At 45.4% G+C, this 19050-nt stretch overlaps 1 protein-coding gene across 2 annotated transcripts in view; it reads left to right on the top strand.

The window, feature by feature from the left end:
- LOC122565500 (SURP and G-patch domain-containing protein 2-like) overlaps positions 1 to 4545 on the top strand; it is a 38553-nt gene extending 34008 nt beyond the window's left edge. For both annotated transcript variants that reach the window (XM_043721537.1, XM_043721536.1), the window contains 2 exons: positions 718 to 853; positions 2814 to 4545. In XM_043721537.1, the coding sequence (XP_043577472.1) occupies positions 718 to 853 (136 nt within the window). In that variant the 3' untranslated portion in view covers positions 2814 to 4545. The remainder of the gene's footprint in view (positions 1 to 717; positions 854 to 2813) is intronic.
- Positions 4546 to 19050: the final 14505 nt, after the last annotated feature.

Here is a 19050-nt window from a genome sequence, read left to right as displayed (position 1 = left end):
GGATGTAGTTTTGTCTCTCTGCTAAACCTAAGAATGAAAATATCATTCTTTTTGATGAGATCAGAGTATTTGTACTTCATTCAGTGAAATGGGAAATCAATATTGTTCACTTCAGTAAAGCATAATGGTAGGCAGGCCACGTACACTGGAGCACTTTGCATATTTGTAAAACATACACTGTATTTGTGGGACAGGTCAGTCACTGTATAACACTGAGGTACAGTACTGGTGGGGACAGGTCTGTCGCTGTATAACACTAGGGTACAGTACTGGTGGGGACAGGTCTGTCGCTGTATAACACTAGGGTACTGTACTGGTGGGGACAGGTCTGTCGCTGTATAACACTAGGGTACTGTACTGGTGGCGACAGGTCTGTCGCTGTATAACACTAGGGTACTGTACTGGTGGGGACAGGTCTGTCACTGTATAACACTGGGTACAGTCTTGGGGACAGGTCTGCACTGTATAACACTGAGGTACAGTACTGCTGGGGACAGGTCTGTTACTATAACACTCGGGTATAGTATTAGTGGATACAGATCTGCCTCCTGAGGTGGTTGAGATGGAAACAACTTAAAGAGATATATAATATCTTGCACAGCCTTAATCTATGTTAGCTTCAGCATTTTTTTACACTTGATAATGTATTAGCATCAATGCATTAAGTAAACTCTCTAATATTGCAAGCTTTACAAAGTAAACTTCTCTCCTTTGTAGAGGTGTGACATCGACAGACAGGTCTGGACTAGGAGTTGGCGGCACTGCAGAGAAGGATGAGGTGGATAATGAATTTGCTATTTTCCGTAAACGGATGATGGTGGCATTCAGATCCAAGCTGCTGTCTAAATCCTAGGTATGCATGTCATTGATTTGCAAGGCTGATCTACTGGGATCTCTATAGAAGCTGGAAAACAATCAAACGTTGTTAGTCGGGTGCTGAGAGTGTAAGAATGAATTGTATTTCTTAAACTTATCAAAAATCTTGGGAAAGTCCCATAAGTGTTTTACAGGCATTCACCAGATTTACAGCACCGAAACATTAGGCAAGGTATCTCGGTAATGTTCTGGGGGTTGAAATTTACATTCAGTTAATTCTGGAATTAAAAGCTAGTCTAATGGTGAGAGTATGATCATTCTCCATTGTTGTAAAACCCTTCAAGTTCACTAACATCCTTCAGGGACAGAAATCTTCACTTGGTCTAGCCTACGTGCGACTGCAGACCCATAACAATGTGGTTGACTTTTAACTGCCCTCTGAAATGACCTCATGAGCCAAACAATTCCAAGGAAACTAAGGATGGGTAACAAACGCCAGCATCATACTTATTCCAGGCAAGAATTAACAAAAATATTCAGCACAATTGATCCATGGCAAGGTCCAATATAAGTCACCTTTCGCTGTTTCACATCTAGCCTTAACTGTTATCATTAAATATGGCCTAAGGTCTAATGGAATGTGGAAACAGGTGTAAATATATTAATTAAGAGTTAATTGGGTTTGAATTGGTTGTATAAATATGGGGAGCTAGTGATCAGTGTGGTGAGAGTTTAATGGAGCATGACTAATGGGAATAAAGCTCTCCCACGAACATATGGACTTGAATTCCGTTTAAATACAGTTCTTGTTTGGCGTATAATGCAAAAGCATAATCTATTAATATCTCTCTGTCCCGTATATATCCGCCTTTCCCCTAAATTAATTTCCTATATTGTTTGCCGAAAGTAGTGAGTTCCACGTTCTGACATTTTCTGAGTAAAGTTTCTCTTAAATTTACTGTTGGATTGATTAGAAATCATATTATATTGGCTATGTTAATGATGTAGTAGAGTGAAGACATCATCTGAATATTATAGCTGTTCAATGGGCTGAGGAAGGTGCAAACTAAAACAGTTTCCATTCCTAACCACCATCCAGCACTTCCCTGTATAAAACTCCATTTATGTTTAACTATCAGGTGTACACCAATGGAGCTTCACTGTGGTGTCCTCAGCCATCCAGCTGAGTGAGACACCAGCGACAGGTGGCTCTTCCCACATGGACCCTTACCCAAATCAGGGGCAGCCCCTTCAGAAGAGGAGGGGTCTCCATACCCCAGTCAGGGGCAACCCCTTCAGGCGATGAGGGGTCCCCATACCCCAGTCAGGGGGAATTCCTTCAGGCGATGAGGAGTCCCCATACCCCAGTCAGGGGCAACCCCTTCAGAAGAGGAGTGGTCCCAGTACCCCAGTAGGGGGGAGACCCTACAGGAGGGGGAAGGGGACACCGTACCCCAGGGAAGGGCAGCCTCTTCAGGACAGGGAAGAGGACCCTGTCCCCAGTGAGGGGCCATCCCTTCAGGAGCAGAAGGGGGATCCCATACCCTAGTGAGGGTCAGCCCCTTCAAGGGAGAAGGGGTCCCTGTACCCCAGTGAGGGTCAGCCCCTTCAGGAGTGGAGGGGGACCCAGTGAGGGTCAGCCCCTTCAGGAGTGGAGGGGGACTCTGTGAGGGGCAGCCCCTTTAGGAGGGGAAGGGGGGGCCCTGTACCCCAAAGAGAGTCAGCCCCTTCAGAAGAGGAGATGAAAGATAAGTTATTTTCTATAGAAAATTTGCTCAGTGCAACTCTGAGGTGACATCTTAATAGCTGAAGACTCATTACCACACTGTGTGGTTGATGAATGGCCACTGGCGACAAAATACTGGGAAAGCAAGTTTATATCTAAGCTTCAGTGAGGGTCAGCACTTTCAGGAGAGGAAGGAAACTAACTGAAACAGTGAGAAGGGTGTGGATTTCTCGAACTCCCAGGAAATAATGCCATCTATTTTATCTTTCAGGTTAATCTTGGGCATGTGATGCTGGGAGTTGCTGAAAGTGGAGAATGGTCTTTGTGGTACAAGCGTAGAGGGTTTGAGGCCATAAGAAGTGAAATGACCTGAAAATGCAGAATATTTAAAATGGAAGCTATCCAGAGGAGGAATGAATGGTGGAGCGCATTATACCTAGTAAACTAGTAATCTAGTAACTCGCTATACTTGGTAACTTACTGTACATGGTAACCTGACCGCACATAACAACAAAATCCAGACATCTGGATAATTTAGAATATCCAATCGTTTAGCTGGATCCAAATGTTTGTGTATGTGGTTGGCCAACCCAGGTGTATACATTTGATCCCTTTCCTGTTGGAGGATGAACACTTATAGGAAATCAGTAATACACTTGTTTCATTCTCATTTTTTTTACAATGTGTCTTAACGTATTCTCCATTTTAGGTGTCATTGTTTTCTATAGAAAATTGATGAACCTTTCCGCAGTGCTTGCTCTCTCTTTTTGCCACCCCCTCGACTCCCCAAGCTCACGCTTTCTCTCCTCTCTCTCTCCCTCCCTCCCCCCTCTCGTTCACCCACTCGCTCGCTCTCTCTCTCTCTCTCTCTCTCCCTCCCCTCTCTGTCTCTCTCTCTCTCTTTCTTTTATACAACCCAGCTTCATGGGTGATACCTTGAATGTTGCTGCACAGGCCTTGGTAATAGGTAAGTATCTGTCATAGTTGCCTCTTCAGTGATTTGCAAGTGGAAGATTTGTGTCTGCCTAAACCACATTCTTCCAGACTGCAAGTAGAAACTCTCCTTGCACCATGACATTTCATTAAATACAGTCAGCCATAACCAAACCAAGTATTAATCTAGGGACAGTTGACATCACTTATTTTTGTTTCTGGGGAAAAGTCTCAGAACATCACTGGCTGAAAAATACAATATGGAGCACAAGGACAGAGAACTATTCATTTGTTCCAACAGCTGGGAGAAGCTGTGTTGAATGAGAGTTTTGACAAGAGATGATTGAATGTTAGTATTGACATTGCTGGGTGAGATTCATAGGGAAACTATTAACACATTGCTCGAATACACATTTGCAGCATCACCACAGATTGCAGTCGTGCCCTTCCCAATGCCAACAATTCCCCAAGATTGTATTGACCTTCAAATTGCACTGGCCCCATCACTATAAGGTGTGCCCAGATCCCTTTGGGCAATGGTACAGGCATGCGAGGACAATCCTACTGAGGGTACACAGTCAGGATATGGAGGGATTCTCATTTAACCAACTGTGTGGGTCTTGATAAGATGTGTGTGGATGAGATGACAGCACTAGACTGAATATGCATCGAGAACCTGGTAGGGAGACACACAACCCTAATGAAACCCGAATTGTAAAAAGTATTGTAGCAAAAGTGCTTGTTCAAATTCCTGTGTTTCTGTGCCGTTCTCTTGACTTAGCTGTCGTGTTTGTCGTGTTATTTATATCAGTAGTCAAACCTTGTGAGATTTTGCTGAATTATTTCACGTTGCTTCACTTAATTCAGTCACTGTTCTCGCTGTGGTGGTGTTATTCACTGCTGAGTTAACCTACTCTGCACAGCTGTATTGAAGATGTCACCAGAATATTGTCAACTTTTGGATAGTGAATGAGTTTAAGAAAGTGACCGTTTCTTACAGATGCAAATTTATAATCTGGATATACTGAAAAAAAATAAAGCAAGCGTGCTAAAAGCTTCTCTCACCCAAACACTCTGATAATTGCATGCCCTTCCTGTATGTGTACTGCCATTTTTTGTATGACAAAATCATGTCCCCCACACACAAGCACACCGACAAATACATTATACATACGGTGCCCACATTCATACATATCATTCATATAGCAGGTAGAAGAATGATCAACTGTTTGGTGTTATGTAAGAATAGAATGTTGATCTGGCCATCGAGTTTATTCTCTGCATCTCTTCCATCTATGTTTATAATTTGAGAGTCTGTGCAATAGGGTTTCAGGTCAACATGACTTGAACAGAAGGTCCCCCTGTGATGGTGCAGCACTCAGAGCACTGGGAACGTTAGCCAGGATTACGTCCAGGGTCTCTGAAGTGGGCCCTCAGTACACAAACAGGACAGAGCTTTGAATGAGAGTTGGGGAGAGGGATGGGCAGCTGAGAGGCTTGGAATCAGAGATTGGGCAACTTCATGCCCAGAAGAAAGCATTCTAGCAATGAATCGAGGAGCTGCCAGAGGTACCTGGTGGAGCTCAGCAACCAGAACTCAGGAGAGGCCTCAAGTGTTCCTATTTTTCTTTATTCTTTCCTTGCTGTTTCTAAATTCCTCCCACCCCCATCTTTTTGTCTGTTTGGGTGTTTTTCATGCTCTTTATTTTCTCCCCTTGTTTTGTGCTTTTTTTATTTCTTTGGAAACATTTACCTTAGAATCTTACCATGAAGATGTTGATTTTACACAGATGTTTTGTGTTTTAATTACATTGAACACACGTTGAAAAAAAGCAGCTTATTGGAGACACTTCATCCTTAAATGACTTCCTTCTGCCACAGCAGAGAGCTGCACAGGTACACACACGAGTCTAATTTCCTAGAACAGGTAAATTTCTTAGTCCCTATATCTAGATTGTTTATGGTTACTGATAAGTCATTGGATGAGCTGAGCTGTAACTGCAGTACTGTTGGACGCCAGAGAGTGGTGTTATTGTATAATAGACCGACCTACCAAATGAGAAATATTTGCCTTTCCCAGCCTCAGCCCGACAAGTTGTATTTTGATGCTATTTAGAATTATAAAACAAAATTAGAAACAAAACTTTGAGGAAATATTAGGCAGGTGACCAAAAGCTTGTTACACAAGGGAGGAACCTCTTGATGCGGTGTATATGGATTTCAGTAACATGTTTGATGAGGTGCCCCACATTAGGGTATCATACAAAGTCCGGAGGCATGGGATTGAGGGTGATTTGGCAATTTGAATCAGAAATTGGCTAGCTGAAAGAAGATCGAGGGTGATGGCTGATGGGAACTGTTCAGCCTGGAATTCAGTTACTAGTGTTGTATTACAAGGGTCTGTTTTGGAGCCACTGCTGTTTGTCATTTTTATAAATGACCTGGATGAGGGTGTAGAAGGATGAGTTAGTAAATTTGCGGATGACACTAAGGTCAGTGGAGTTGTGGATAGTGCTGAAGGATGTTGCAGGTTACAGAGGGACGTGGATAAGCTACACAGCTGACCTGAGAGGTGGCAAATGGAGTTTAATGTGGGAAAGTGTGAGGTGATTCACTTTGGAAGGAGCAACAGGAATATAGAGTACTGGACTAATGGTAAGATTCTTAGTAGTGTGGATGAGCAGAGGGATCTCAGTGTCCATGTGCATAGATCCCTGAAAATTGCCACCCGGGTTGATAGGGTTGTTAAGAAGGCATACAGTGTGTTAGCTTTTTATGGTAGAGTGATTGAGTTTCAGAGCCATGAGGTCATGCAGCAGCTGTAAAAAAAAAAAACTCTAGTGCGGCCACACTCAGAGTATTGTGTGCAGTTCTGGTCACCACATTATAGGAAGGATGTGGAAGCTTTGGAAAAGGTTCAAAGGAGATTTACGAGAATATTGCCTGGTATGGAGGGAAGGTCTTATAAGGAAAGGCTGAGGAACCTGAGGCTATTTTCATTAGAGAGAAGGTTGAGAGGTGACACAGTTGAGACATATAAGATAATCAGAGGGTTAGATTGGGTGGACAGTGAGAGCCTTTTTCCTCGGATGGTGATGACTAACAAGAGGGGACATACCTTTAAATTGAGGGGTGATAGATTTAGGACAGATGTCAGAGGTAGTTTCTTTACTCAGAGTAATAAGGGCGTGGAATGACCTGCCTGCAACAGTAGTAGACTCGCCAACTTTAAAGGCATTTAAATGGTCATTCGATAGACATATGGATGAAAATGGAATGGTGTAGGACAGATGGGCTTCAGATTGGTTCCACAGGTCGGCGCAGCATCGAGGGCCGAAGGGCCTGTACTGCACTGTAATGTTCTATGAACCTCTTAAAGGAGGAGATCTGGAGCAGGAATTCTGGAGTTTAGGGCTCAGGCACCTGAAGACACAGTGACCAATGGTGGAACAATTACATTTGTTTGCTAAATAGTCTTGAATTAAATGAGTGTAGAGATCATGCAGGGTTGTGGTGTTGGAGGATGTCATTCCTGATGAAGGGCTTATACCTGAAATGTCGACTCTCCTGCTCCTCGGATGCTGCCTGACCTGCTGTGCTTCTCGACAACAATGTTACAGAGCTAGCAAGAAGTAAAGCCGTGGAGAGATTTGAAAAGAAGGATGAGAGATTTATTATACAGGAATTACTTAATCAGCCATTGTTGATCTGTGAGCAAAGAGGGGTGATCAGTGAACAATATTTGGCATGAGCTGAGATACAGAAGTTTTGAATGACCTTGGGTTTAGGGAGACTGAGTTGGAATGGTCAAGTCTGGATGTAAAAAGGCAAGGATGAAAGTGTCAGCAGTTGATGAGCTGAGATAGACAAGATTTTGGAGGTGTTAGTGATGGTGGGGATCTATAACCAGAAGTTCATTCTCGGAGCAAATACCCCCCCCCCACCAAAGTTTTAAACAGAGCCAGGCAGTTGTCAGGGTCAGGGAATGAACACAATGGTAAGGGAACAGAGTTTCTGATAGGCACTGATCACAATGGCTTCAGCCTTCCTAAATTTTAATCAGAGGAACTTTCTACCCTTCCAGTACAGGAGATCACGCAGCTCATTACCATTAATCAAGAACATTTCATAGTGTGATCACTGTTGAAATGGAGCAACCATTCTGCACACAGAAAGATCTCAGGGCAGCAATGTGATTACAACCGGGCCATCGGTGTCTTTTTTTTAGTAATGTTTGTGGAGGTTGTACAGGAACTCCCTTCTGACCATCTCCCCTGACCAGATCCTACTGGGAGTTGGCTCTTTTACATCTTCCTGAGAGGGCAAAACGTCAGTCCTCAAATTATCATCTTGTCCAAAAGATAGTACATGCAACAGTACAGCACTCCTTCAGGAATCGCACTGCAGTGGGTCACAGACCACATGAACGAGTCTCTCTGAGAGGACTGTTGAGTATATTTTGTAATTGTGGATCATGGTAAACTAACACTGGTCATATCAAGTCACTCATCAGTTACAATACTCCAGCAGACCATTCAGCCCACTGTTTGCCTTTTCTCTGTAGTCCTGCAAATGCTAATGCTCATTTTGCCAGTGAGAACAGTTCTCTTGGTCAGCCCTTTGTAATCAGAGAAACCTCCTTCAAGTCTTTTCTCAAACTTCTCTGACAGGAGCTGCCTGGACTCTCCAATCGAGCCATGTAATTTTATCACAGCAACCATTCTTGGAAATCTTCTCTCCACCTAGAACTAGTCACAACGCTGCAACTGAGGGCAGTTTGTACAGATTCCACTTTCGCTGCCATTTATAAAGCCCAAGATCCTGTTTGAAACATTAACCGGTTTGTCAATCAATCCTGCCACTTTCATTAATTTAGATCCCTCTGCTCCTGCACTCACTTTGTAAGCTTTACACTGCTTCTCCTTACTCTTTGCACCACAATCAATCACTTTACATTCTCTGCACTGAACTTTATTGTAGGCAAAAGTGAGGACTGCAGATGCTGGAAATCAGAGTTTACATTAGAGTGGTGCTGGAAAAGCACAGCGGATCAGGCAGCATCCGAGAAGCAGGAAAATCGACGTTTTGGGCAAAAGCCCTTCATCGGAAATTCCTGATGAAGGGCTTTTGCCCGAAACTTCGGTTTTCCTGCTCCTCAGATGCTGCCTGACCTGCTGTGCTTTTCAAGCACCACTCTAATCTGAACTTTATTGTACTCATGTTATAATGAACAGTTACAGATGCAATACCTTTACAAAAACTGAGTTGGAAACAATGCTGTGTTTACAGATTTCAGTGGCAGCAATACCTTGGTTAGCAAGTGGCAATGCAGCCTGACTCCTCCCTTGCTCTCTTCTGGTATCTACAGCTTGGAAAGTGGCTGTGCGGGAGACTCATTTGTAATTAGATCTCCTCTGACACTCTCCGGGCAGAGCTGGAGCTGGTACAGGCCCCATCCTGGCTTTCATCCTCACTTATATCCTCGCTGTAACAATAGTGATTCGTTTTTCTGATTAATGGAAGAGCCAGGCGTTGGCACACAGCTATCCTCCAGTAAATTCAAAAACTGCAAGCTCCAGGGAAATGGGACTGTTGGACATAGTAACACGCCCCCTCACAGATCCCACTGTCACTATTCCTGACCCCCAGAACCCTGAGGGGAACATCACCCCTGCTCATTACTCCACCCCCACTCCCCCTAACACCACGCCCACTCCAGTTACAGGCTCCTCCCCAGTTCCACACCCACACCGGGTCCCAGTTCCCAGCCCTGCCGAGTTTTCACCATCCCTCCAGACCTCCCCTCACTGAGGATGAACGATCAGTCCTCAGCAAAGGACTCACTTGCATCCCCCTCCGCCCACGCATCAATGAATTTAATACACGCTGTGACGTTGAACACGTCTTCCGCCTCCGAGCTTACTTTTACAATCAGGACTCCCACCCACCTTTCGAGGACTCCTTCGCCCGCCTTCAGCACACTCCATCTGGACACCCCGCGCTGGCCTATTACCCGCCCTCGATCTCTTCATTTCCAACTGCCGTCGGGACATTAACCGCCTCAACCTGTCTACCCCCCTCCCCCACTCCAACCTCTCACCCTCACAACACAGCCCTCCATTCCCTCTGCTCCAATCCCGACCTCACCATCAAACCAGCAGATAAATAGGGTGTAGTGGTAGTCTGGCACACTGATCTCTACACCGCTGAAGCCAGATGCTAACTTGAAGACACCTCCTCCTACCACCCCCTCGACCATGACCCCACCCCCCATCACCAAACCATCATCTCACAGACCATACAGAACCTCATCACCTCAGGACATCTCCCACCCACAACTTCCAACCTCATAGTCCGGGAACCCTGCACTGCCCGGTTCTACCTCCTTCCCAAGATCCACAAGCCTGACCACCCTGGCTGACCCAGCTTCTGCCCCACTGAACTCATTTCTACCTACCTCGACACTGTCCTATCCCCCCAGTCCAGGAACTCACCACATACGTTCGAAACATCACCCATGCCCTTCACCTCTTCCAAGACTTCCGTTTCCCCGGCCCCCAACGCCTCATCTTCACCATGGATATCCAATCCCTCTACACCTCCATCCGCCATGACCAGGGTGTCCAAGCCCTCCGTTTCCTCCTCTCCCCACGTCCCCAACAGTAACCTTCCACTGACACTCTCATTCGTTTGGCTGAACTGGTCCTCACCCTTAACAATTTCTCCTTTGAATCCTCCCACTTCCTCCAGACCAAAGGGGTAGCGTCCCCAACAGTACCCTTCCACCGACACTCTCTTATTCATTTGGCTGAACTGGTCCTCACCCTTAACAATTTCTCCTTCGAATCCGCCTACTTCCTCCGGACCAAAGGGGTAGCCATCGGCACCTGTATGGGTTCCAGCTATGCCTGTCTCTTTGTTGGCTACGTAGAGCAGTCCATCTTCCATAGTGCCTGTCTCTTTGTTGGCTACGTAGAACAGTCCATCTTCCATAGTTACACCGGCACCACTCCCCACCTCTTCCTCCATGACATTGATGACTGCATTGGCACCACCTCGTGCTCCAGCGAGGAGGTTGAGCAATTCATCAACTTCACACCAGAGACCGCAATTTCCCTTCCCACGTGGTTAAAGATGCCCTCCAACACATCTCGGCCACATCCCGCTCCTCCGCCCTCAAACCCCACCCCTCCAACTGTAACAAGGACAGAACCTCCTGGTGTTCACCTTCCACCCTTCGCATAAACCACATTTCCGCCACCTCCAAACGGACCCCACCACTAGGGATATATTTCCCTCCCCACCCACTTCCGCTTTCCACAGACCATTCCCTCCGTGACTACCTGGTCAGGTCCACACCCCCAACAACCCACCCTCCCATCCTGGCACCCTCTCCTGCCACCGCAGAAATTGCAAAATCTGCGCCCACACCTCCTCCCTCACCTCTATCCAAGGCCCTAAAGGAGCCTTCCACATCCATCAAAGATTTATCTGCACATATACCAATATCATTTATTGTATCTGTTGCTCCTGATGCGGTCTCCTCTACATTGGGGAGACTGGACGCCTCCTAGCAGAGCACTTTAGGGAACATCTCCGGGACACCCGCACCGATCAACCAAACCGCCCTGTGGCCCAACATTTCAACTCCCCCTCCCACTCTGCCGAGGACATGGAGGTCCTGGGCCTCCTTCATCGCCGCTCCCTCACCACCTGATGCCTGGAGGAAGAACGCCTCATCTTCTGCCTCGGAACACTTCAATCCCGGGGCATCAATATGGATTTCACCAGTTTCCTCATTTCCCCTTCCCCCACCTCACCTCAGCTCTGCCTCTATTCCTGATGAAGGGCTTTTGCCCGAAACATCGATTTTCCTGCTCCTCGGATGCTGCCTGACCTGCTGTGCTTTTCCAGCACCACTGTGATATAGGCCTATAGTTAACACTTGGTGTCTGTCATCGACGCTGCTGCGATTTACTGATTCGCCAGGAGGTGGCGGTGCTGTAACGATAATGTTAAATGTTCAGTGGCACTATCTGCAGGAGGTGGTTGGTATTGCAGCCACATTGAGCGAGCCAGTCAGCACTTCGCACTGTAAAACCCCAAGGCTAGATGGTTAGGAGATATTCATAAAATTTCTTAGCACTCCTCATAACCTTCTCTATTTACTGAAGATTGTATATTTCACAGCTTGAGAATGCTTTGTTTGCATTCAAAGTGTCATAGAGGTTTACAGCATGGAAACAAGCTCTTCACTCAATTTGTTCATGCAGCCCAGTTTTCACAATTTAATCTAGTTCCATTTGGTCCATATTCCTCCATACATATCCCATCTGTTTACTAGTCCAAATATTTCTTAAATGACAACATTGTATTCACCTCCACCACAACCTCTGGCAGCCTGTTTCAGACACTCACTACTCTTTGTGTGGAAAAAGTTGCTCATATCTCTCCCCTCTCACCTTAAACCTATGCCCTTTAGTTTTAGAATGCTATTGCCTATCTACCTTATCTCTGCCTCTCATGATTTTATGGACTTCTTTTAGGTCACCCCTCAGTCTCCTATGCTCCAGGAAGAAAAGTCCCAGTCTATCCAGCCTCTCCTTATAACTCAAACCTTCCAGTCCAGATAGCATGCTAGTAAATCTTTTCTGCATGCTTTCTAGTTTAACAATACTGCACATAGTACTGCAAATGTGGCCTCAACAACATCTTGTACAGCTGCAACAAGACATCCCAAATTCTATACTCAGTGCTCTGACCGATGAAAGCATGCAAGCTGAAAGCCTTCTTCACCACCCTGTCTACCTGAGACTTCACTTTCAAGAAGCTATGAACCTGTACCCCTGTATCTCTTTGTTCTATACACCCCCCAGGATACTACCATTGACTGTGTAGGTCCTGCTCTTTTTTTGACCTTCCATTTATCTAAATACCTTCCATTTATCTAAATTAAACTCCATCTCCCATTCCTCAGACTACTGGCTCAGTTGATCAAGATCTCTCTGTATTTCCAGATAACCTCCTTCACTGTCCACTATATCACTAGTCTTGGTGCCGTCAGCAAACTTACTTACAATGCCTCCTAAATCTCATCCAAATCATTTATATAAATGATGAACAACAGTGGACCCAGCATCGATCCCTGTGGCATACCTCTGGTCAGAGACCTCCAGTTTGAAAAACAAACCTACATCACCACTCTCTGTCTTCTACCTTCAAGCCACTTCTTTTCATCGTTTCTATCAATGATTTAGATGCGAGTATAAGAAATTAGTAAGTTTGCAGATGACACCAAAATTGGAGATGTAGTGGACAGCAAAGGTTACCTCAGATTACAACGGGATTTTGATCAGATGGGCCAATGACCTGAGAAGTGGCAGATGGAGTTTAATTTAGATAAATGTGTGGTGCTGCATTTTGGGAAAGCATATCTTAGCAGGACTTATATACTTGATGGTAAGGTCCTGGGGAGTGTTGCTGAACAAAAAGACCTTGGAGTGTAGGTTCATAGCTCCTTGAAAGTGGAGTCGCAGGTAGATAGGATAGTGAAGAAGGCGTTTGGTATGCTTTCCTTTATTGGTCAGAGTATTGAGTACAGGAGTTGGGAGGTCATACTGTGGCTGTACAGGACATTGGTTAGGCCATTGTTGGAATATCACGTGCAATTCTGATCTCCTTCCTGTCGAAAGGATATTGTGAAACTTGAAAGGGTTCAGATAAGATTTACAAGTATTAGTGAGTTTTGAGAAGATTTGTAGCTCAGGTTGAGGTTCTGGATGGAGGTTTGCTCACTGAGCTGGAAGGTTGATTTTCAGACGTTTTGTCACCATATTAGGTAGCATTGTCAGTGAGCCTCCAGACAAAGCTTCAGCTGGAGGCTCACTGAAAATGTTACCTAGTATGGTGACAAAACATCTGAAAATGAACCTTTCTGCTCAGCGAGCAAAACTGCATCCATTTACAAGAATGTTGCCAGGGTTGGAGGTTTTGAGCTATCGGGAGAGGCTGAATAGGCTGAGGGCTGTTTTTCCTGGAGCGTTGGAGGCTGAGAGGTGACCTTATAGAGGTTTACAAAATCATGAGGGGCATGGATGGGATAAATAGACAAAATCTTTTTTCGGGGGTCGGGGAGTCCAGAACTAGAGGGCATAGGTTTAGGGTGAGCCGTGACCTTGCCCCGTCTAGTACTGGGATTACAAACACCACCTTTACTCTTTAATTTGCTCTCATTAATGTCCTAAACCTTTTCTTTTGTCTCACTACTGCTTTGGATCCAACACCCCTCCCCTGCCATCCCCCCAACCCCAGACTAGTTTAATATTTACAGTTTATAAATTATTTACTAAAAGTAGACATTTTAGTACCTGAGGAGATCAGGAAATCCCAATTCAAAATTAAAAGTGCCACAAACCTGAAGTGGGATGCCCGTTCAGTGAATCTGAATTTGTTTGTTGATTCATGAAGTGTGGCACAGAAATAACAATCGGTGCTGGAGGGATATTGATACCAGGACACTTTCAAATCGAGCTCGAGGAATCCTCAACTTCAGGAACAGGCAAGTTCAGGTTCAAGCATCATCCGAAAAATGACACATGTATCCTTGAAGCACACCCTGTGCTGCACTAAAATACCCCTTTCAATTCTGGACTCCAGTCCTGAGTGGAGCTGTAACTCCCAGAACGATATTCATGAGCCAAGCTGCTGTTTTAATCCAGAGTATCGGCTGAAGCTAGGAAACACTTTGATCTTGTCGAATTGATACTGGACTTGTGTCTATAACCTGCAGTTGTTACAAAGACCAAGTTACAGTCAGCAAAGAGGAAAGGACATGGGGTAAATTAAGAAGCTTTGCTTTCAGAAACTTGCAAATTAAGGCAGAAGTTAAATATGTGTCACCGTTCAAAAGCTCAGGGTGTCACCAACTACTTGTTTTGCTGCTGTGATGTGGGAACCAGCACTCTGAGAAAAAGCTGCGAGATTTCTTCATTCCAAATGGACCTGATCCTCCTGCAGCGTTCGGCTGCTCACCTTGATAGAAATTGCTGGAACAATAAAAGCTGAAAATGTGTTGCTGGAAAAGCGCAGCAGGTCAGGCAGCATCCAAGGAATAGTAGAATCGACGTTTCGGGCATAAGCCCTTCTTCAGGAACCGAAACGTCGATTCTCCTGTTCCTTGGATGCTGCCTGACCTGCTGCGCTTTTCCAGCAACACATTTCCAGCTCTGATCTCCAGCATCTGCAGTCCTCACTTTCTCCTGGAACAATAAAAGACCAAGATCTATCAAATTCACCTTCTACCACCCAGATATATACTGGAATAAGAAAACAATTATTGAGTAACCTCCAGCACTGAGTCTACAACAAGTTCAAAGAGGACATGAGAATAATCCAAGTCAGAGAGAACTTGGTCTAAAATCACTTGCTCCTTCCAAGCGAGTTACATTCCAACACATCTCATCTCTTAAATTACATTAACTACTAATGAAAATTTTATTTTAATTACTATTTTCTTCCACAATAAGATACATCAAAAATCAGGAAAGTTAATGATCTGCCAACAAACATTGGCAGTGATTTCAAGGAGTCAATGGCTCAGAAGTGAAGCTCCTGTAGAACCTGTATATGCGAAAGTGAGGACTGCAGATGCTGGGGATTAGAGTCAAGATTAGAGTGGTGCTGGAAAAGCACAGCAGGTCCGGCAGCATCCGAGGAGCAGGGAAATTGACGTTTCAAGCAAAAGCCCTTCCTCATTCCTGGAATGTTTCTGGTGGAGAACTGGTTTGAATCTGCCTAACGGAGTGGGTGAAGTGAGGGGGATACTGTATTTCAAAATTTAAGACAAGACGACGGAGTGATGTCAGGGAGCACTTACTCACAGAGAGGGGGAGCAGAAATCTAACTGTCTCCCACAAACGGCTGGGGCTCAATGGGAATTTCAGAGATTGGCAGTGTTTTGATGACAAAGGGCTACTGACAAAACTGGCAGAAAGGGGAGTGAAAGGGAATGAGGTACAGATCAACCATGATCTTGTTGAGTGCCAGAGCAGGGTCAAAGGCTGAATGGCCTCCTGCTGTTCCTGACACCAATGGATGCTCAGGATGATGAAGGTGCAGGAAATAGATAGGCTGCACATCAGTGAATGACAGACATGTTCAAAAAGCTACTCCTCTGATGGAAAACAATTAGAACATTTTAAAATTCATTCCTGAGATGTGGATGTTTCTGGCTGGGCCCAGCATTTATTCCCCGTCCCTAGTTGCCCCTTGAGAAGGTGGGGGTGAGCTGCCCTTCTTGAACTGTTTTAAGTTGATCCACAATGCCCTTAGGGAGGGAATTCCAGAATTTTGACCCAGTGACAATGAAGGAACAGTGACATATTTCCAAGTCAGGATGGTGAGTGGATTGGAGGAGAACTTGCAGGGAACTATTCACAAGGTCAATTCCTGGAATGGCGGGACTACCTTACACTGAAAGACTGGAGCGACTGGGCTTGTATACCCTTGAGTTTAGAAGACTGAGAGGGGAACTGATTGAGACATATAAGATTATTAAAGGATTGGACACTCTGGTGGCAGGAAACATGTTTCCGCTTGAGGAGAAACTTCTTCACTCAGAGAGTGGTGGCTGTGTGGAATGCTCTGCCCCAGAGGGCAGTAGAGGCCCAGTCTCTGGATTGATTTAAGAAAGCGTTGGATAGAGCTCTCAAGGATAGTGGAATCAAGGGTTATGGAGATAAGACAGGAACAGGATACTGATTAAGGATGATCAGCCATGATCATATTGAATGGTGGTGCAGGCTCGAAGGGCAGAATGGCCTACTCCTGCACCTATTGTCTATTGTCTATTGGGTGGTGTTCCCATGTATCTGCTGCCCTTGTCCTCCTAGTTGGTGGAGATCATGGGTTTGGAAGGAGCTGTATGAGTTTCTGCAGTGCATTCTGTACACAGAACACACTGCTGCTACTGAGTGTCAGTGCTAAAGGGAAGGAATATTTGTGGAAGTTGTGCCATCGAGCAGGCTGCTTTGGGTCCTGGATGCTGTCATGCTTTGTTCGAGCTGCACCATCCAGGCAAATGAGGAATATTCCATCACACTCCTCATTTATGCCTTGTAGATGATGGACAGGCTTTGAGGAATCAAAGGGTGAATTACTTGCTGCAGAATTCCCAGCCTCTGACTTCTTGTAGCCACTGCCTTTCATAGAGTCATAGAGATGTACAGCACAGAAACAGACCCTTCAGTCCAACTCATCCAGATATCCCAATCTAACCTAGTCCCACTTGCCAGCACCCAAAGCAGATCCCCCCCCAAGCCCTTCCTATTCAGATTCTGGATTAGTGGTGCTGGAAGAGCACAGCAGTTCAGGCAGCATCCAAGGAGCTTCGAAATCGACGTTTCGGGCAAAAGCCCTTCATCAGGAAAGCCCTTTTGCCCGAAACGTTGATTTCAAAGCTCCTTGGATGCTGCCTGAACTGCTGTGCTCTTCCAGCACCACTAATCCAGAATCTGGTTTCCAGCATCTGCAGTCATTGTTTTTACCTTCCTATTCATATGCCCATCCAGATGCCTTTTAAATGTCGTAATTGTACCAGCCTCCACCACTTCCTTTGGCAGCTCATTCCATACACACACCACCTTCTGCATAAAAATATTACTCCTTAGGTCCCTTTTCTATCTTTCCAGTCTCACCCTAAACCTATGCCCTCTAGTTCTGGACTCCCTCACCCCAGGGAAAAGACCTTGTATATTTACCCTATTCATGCCACTCATGGTTTTATAGGTCACCCCTCAGCCTCTGATCCTCCAGGGAAAACAGCCCTAGCCTATTCAACCTTCCCTGTAGCTCAAATCCTCCAACCCTGGCAACATACTTGTATATCTTTTCTGAACCCTTTCAAGTTTCACAACATCCAATAGGAAAGAGACCAGAATTGCACACAATATTCCAAAAATAGCCTTACCAATGTCCTGTACAGCTGAAACAAGACCACCCAACTCTTATACTCAATATTCTGACCAATAAAGGAAAGCATACCAAACGCCTTCTTCACTATCCTATCTTCCTGTGACTCTACTTTCAAGGAGCTATGAACATCCACTCCAAGATCTCTTTGTTCAGCAACACTCCCGAGGTCCTTACCATTAAGTGTATCAGTCCTGCTAAGGTTTGCTTTCCCAAAATGCAACACCTCACATTTTTTGAAATTAAACTCCATCTGCCACTCCTCAGCCCATTGGCCATCTAATCAAGATCTCGCTGTAATCTGAGGTAACCTTCTTCGCTGTCCACTATGCTTCCAATTTTGGTGTCTTCTGCAAAATAACTAAGTTTACCTCCTGCGCTCATATCCAAATCATTTATATAAATGATGAAAAGTAGAGGGCCCAGCACCAATCCTTGTGGCACTCCACTGGTCACAGGCCTCCAGTCTGAAAAACAACCCTCCACCATCACCCTCTGTCTTCTATCTTTGAGCCAGTTCTGTATCCAAATAGCTAGTTCTCCCTCTATTCCATGAGATGTAACCTTGCTAATCAGTCTCCCATGAGGAACCTTGTTGAACGCCTTACTGAAGTCCATATAGATCACATCTACTGCTCTGCCCTCATCAATCCTCTTTCTTGCTTCTTCAAAAAACTCAGTCAAGTTTGTGAGACATGATTTCCCACGCACAAAGCCATGTTGTCTATCCCTAATCAGTCCTTGCCTTTCCAAATACATGCAAATCCTATCCCTCAGGATTCCCTTAAAGGGGGGAGGTGCGCGACTGGATCGACAGTGCCAAACTGGCCTCACTCGCGGGGCGCTCCAGGCCGCTCAACAGCTGGACTCTGAAGGGTATGACCAGAGTATACCCAGTGATGCCCGACTTTGAGGACAGTGAGGCAACAGGAGTTGGGATTGTCCTCCTGATCCCCGTGGTCACCCCAGGGTCTGGTCCATTTCCCCTGTTTCACATTGAGAACATTGGTGTCATACGGGAAAACGCTTCCCTCAAATATCGATTAGCTCACCACACAGCCATAGATGGGAGCCAGAGGACAGATCAAATCCACACTAGGTCAGACACTAACCATGACTCATAGACCGAAACTCCGGAGCTAATTAATATGGAAACCCATCTCCTAATCAAATCAAGAGACTGACTGAAACACACCCATATTTATCAATACAGAACCATCCTGACACAAAGGACAGGCATCCACCAGACAGGAACGAACAGACTAATACACACCAGCACCCAAGGGAACAAAGGGGGGTGCTAGCCCCCAGCCCTCACAGAGAGAGACAAGCAGATAGTACCCGGACCCGTTTACATAATCCAATTAGCACCCGATTGTGTGTACACCGCAACTCTCCTGGGACGGCAGGAAACCCACCATTTGCACCTACTCCAGCGATGATGGGGAACTATTCCTACTCAAAATCCTCACATCCTGACAAAGAAAGGTATATAATGTGTAGCAGCGCGCGGGAGACCTCGGTTGGTCTCCGCCGGTGTTACTGTATCAATAAATGTTACCGATTGTTGAACCGCACTCTGGGCTTGGACTGATATCATTTCATCC

This window comes from Chiloscyllium plagiosum, chromosome 31 (assembly GCF_004010195.1).
Source record: "Chiloscyllium plagiosum isolate BGI_BamShark_2017 chromosome 31, ASM401019v2, whole genome shotgun sequence".
Taxonomy (NCBI): Eukaryota; Metazoa; Chordata; class Chondrichthyes; order Orectolobiformes; family Hemiscylliidae; genus Chiloscyllium; species Chiloscyllium plagiosum.
The sequence above is the reverse complement of the archived record's forward strand: the minus strand, read 5'-3'. Positions and strand labels throughout refer to the sequence as shown.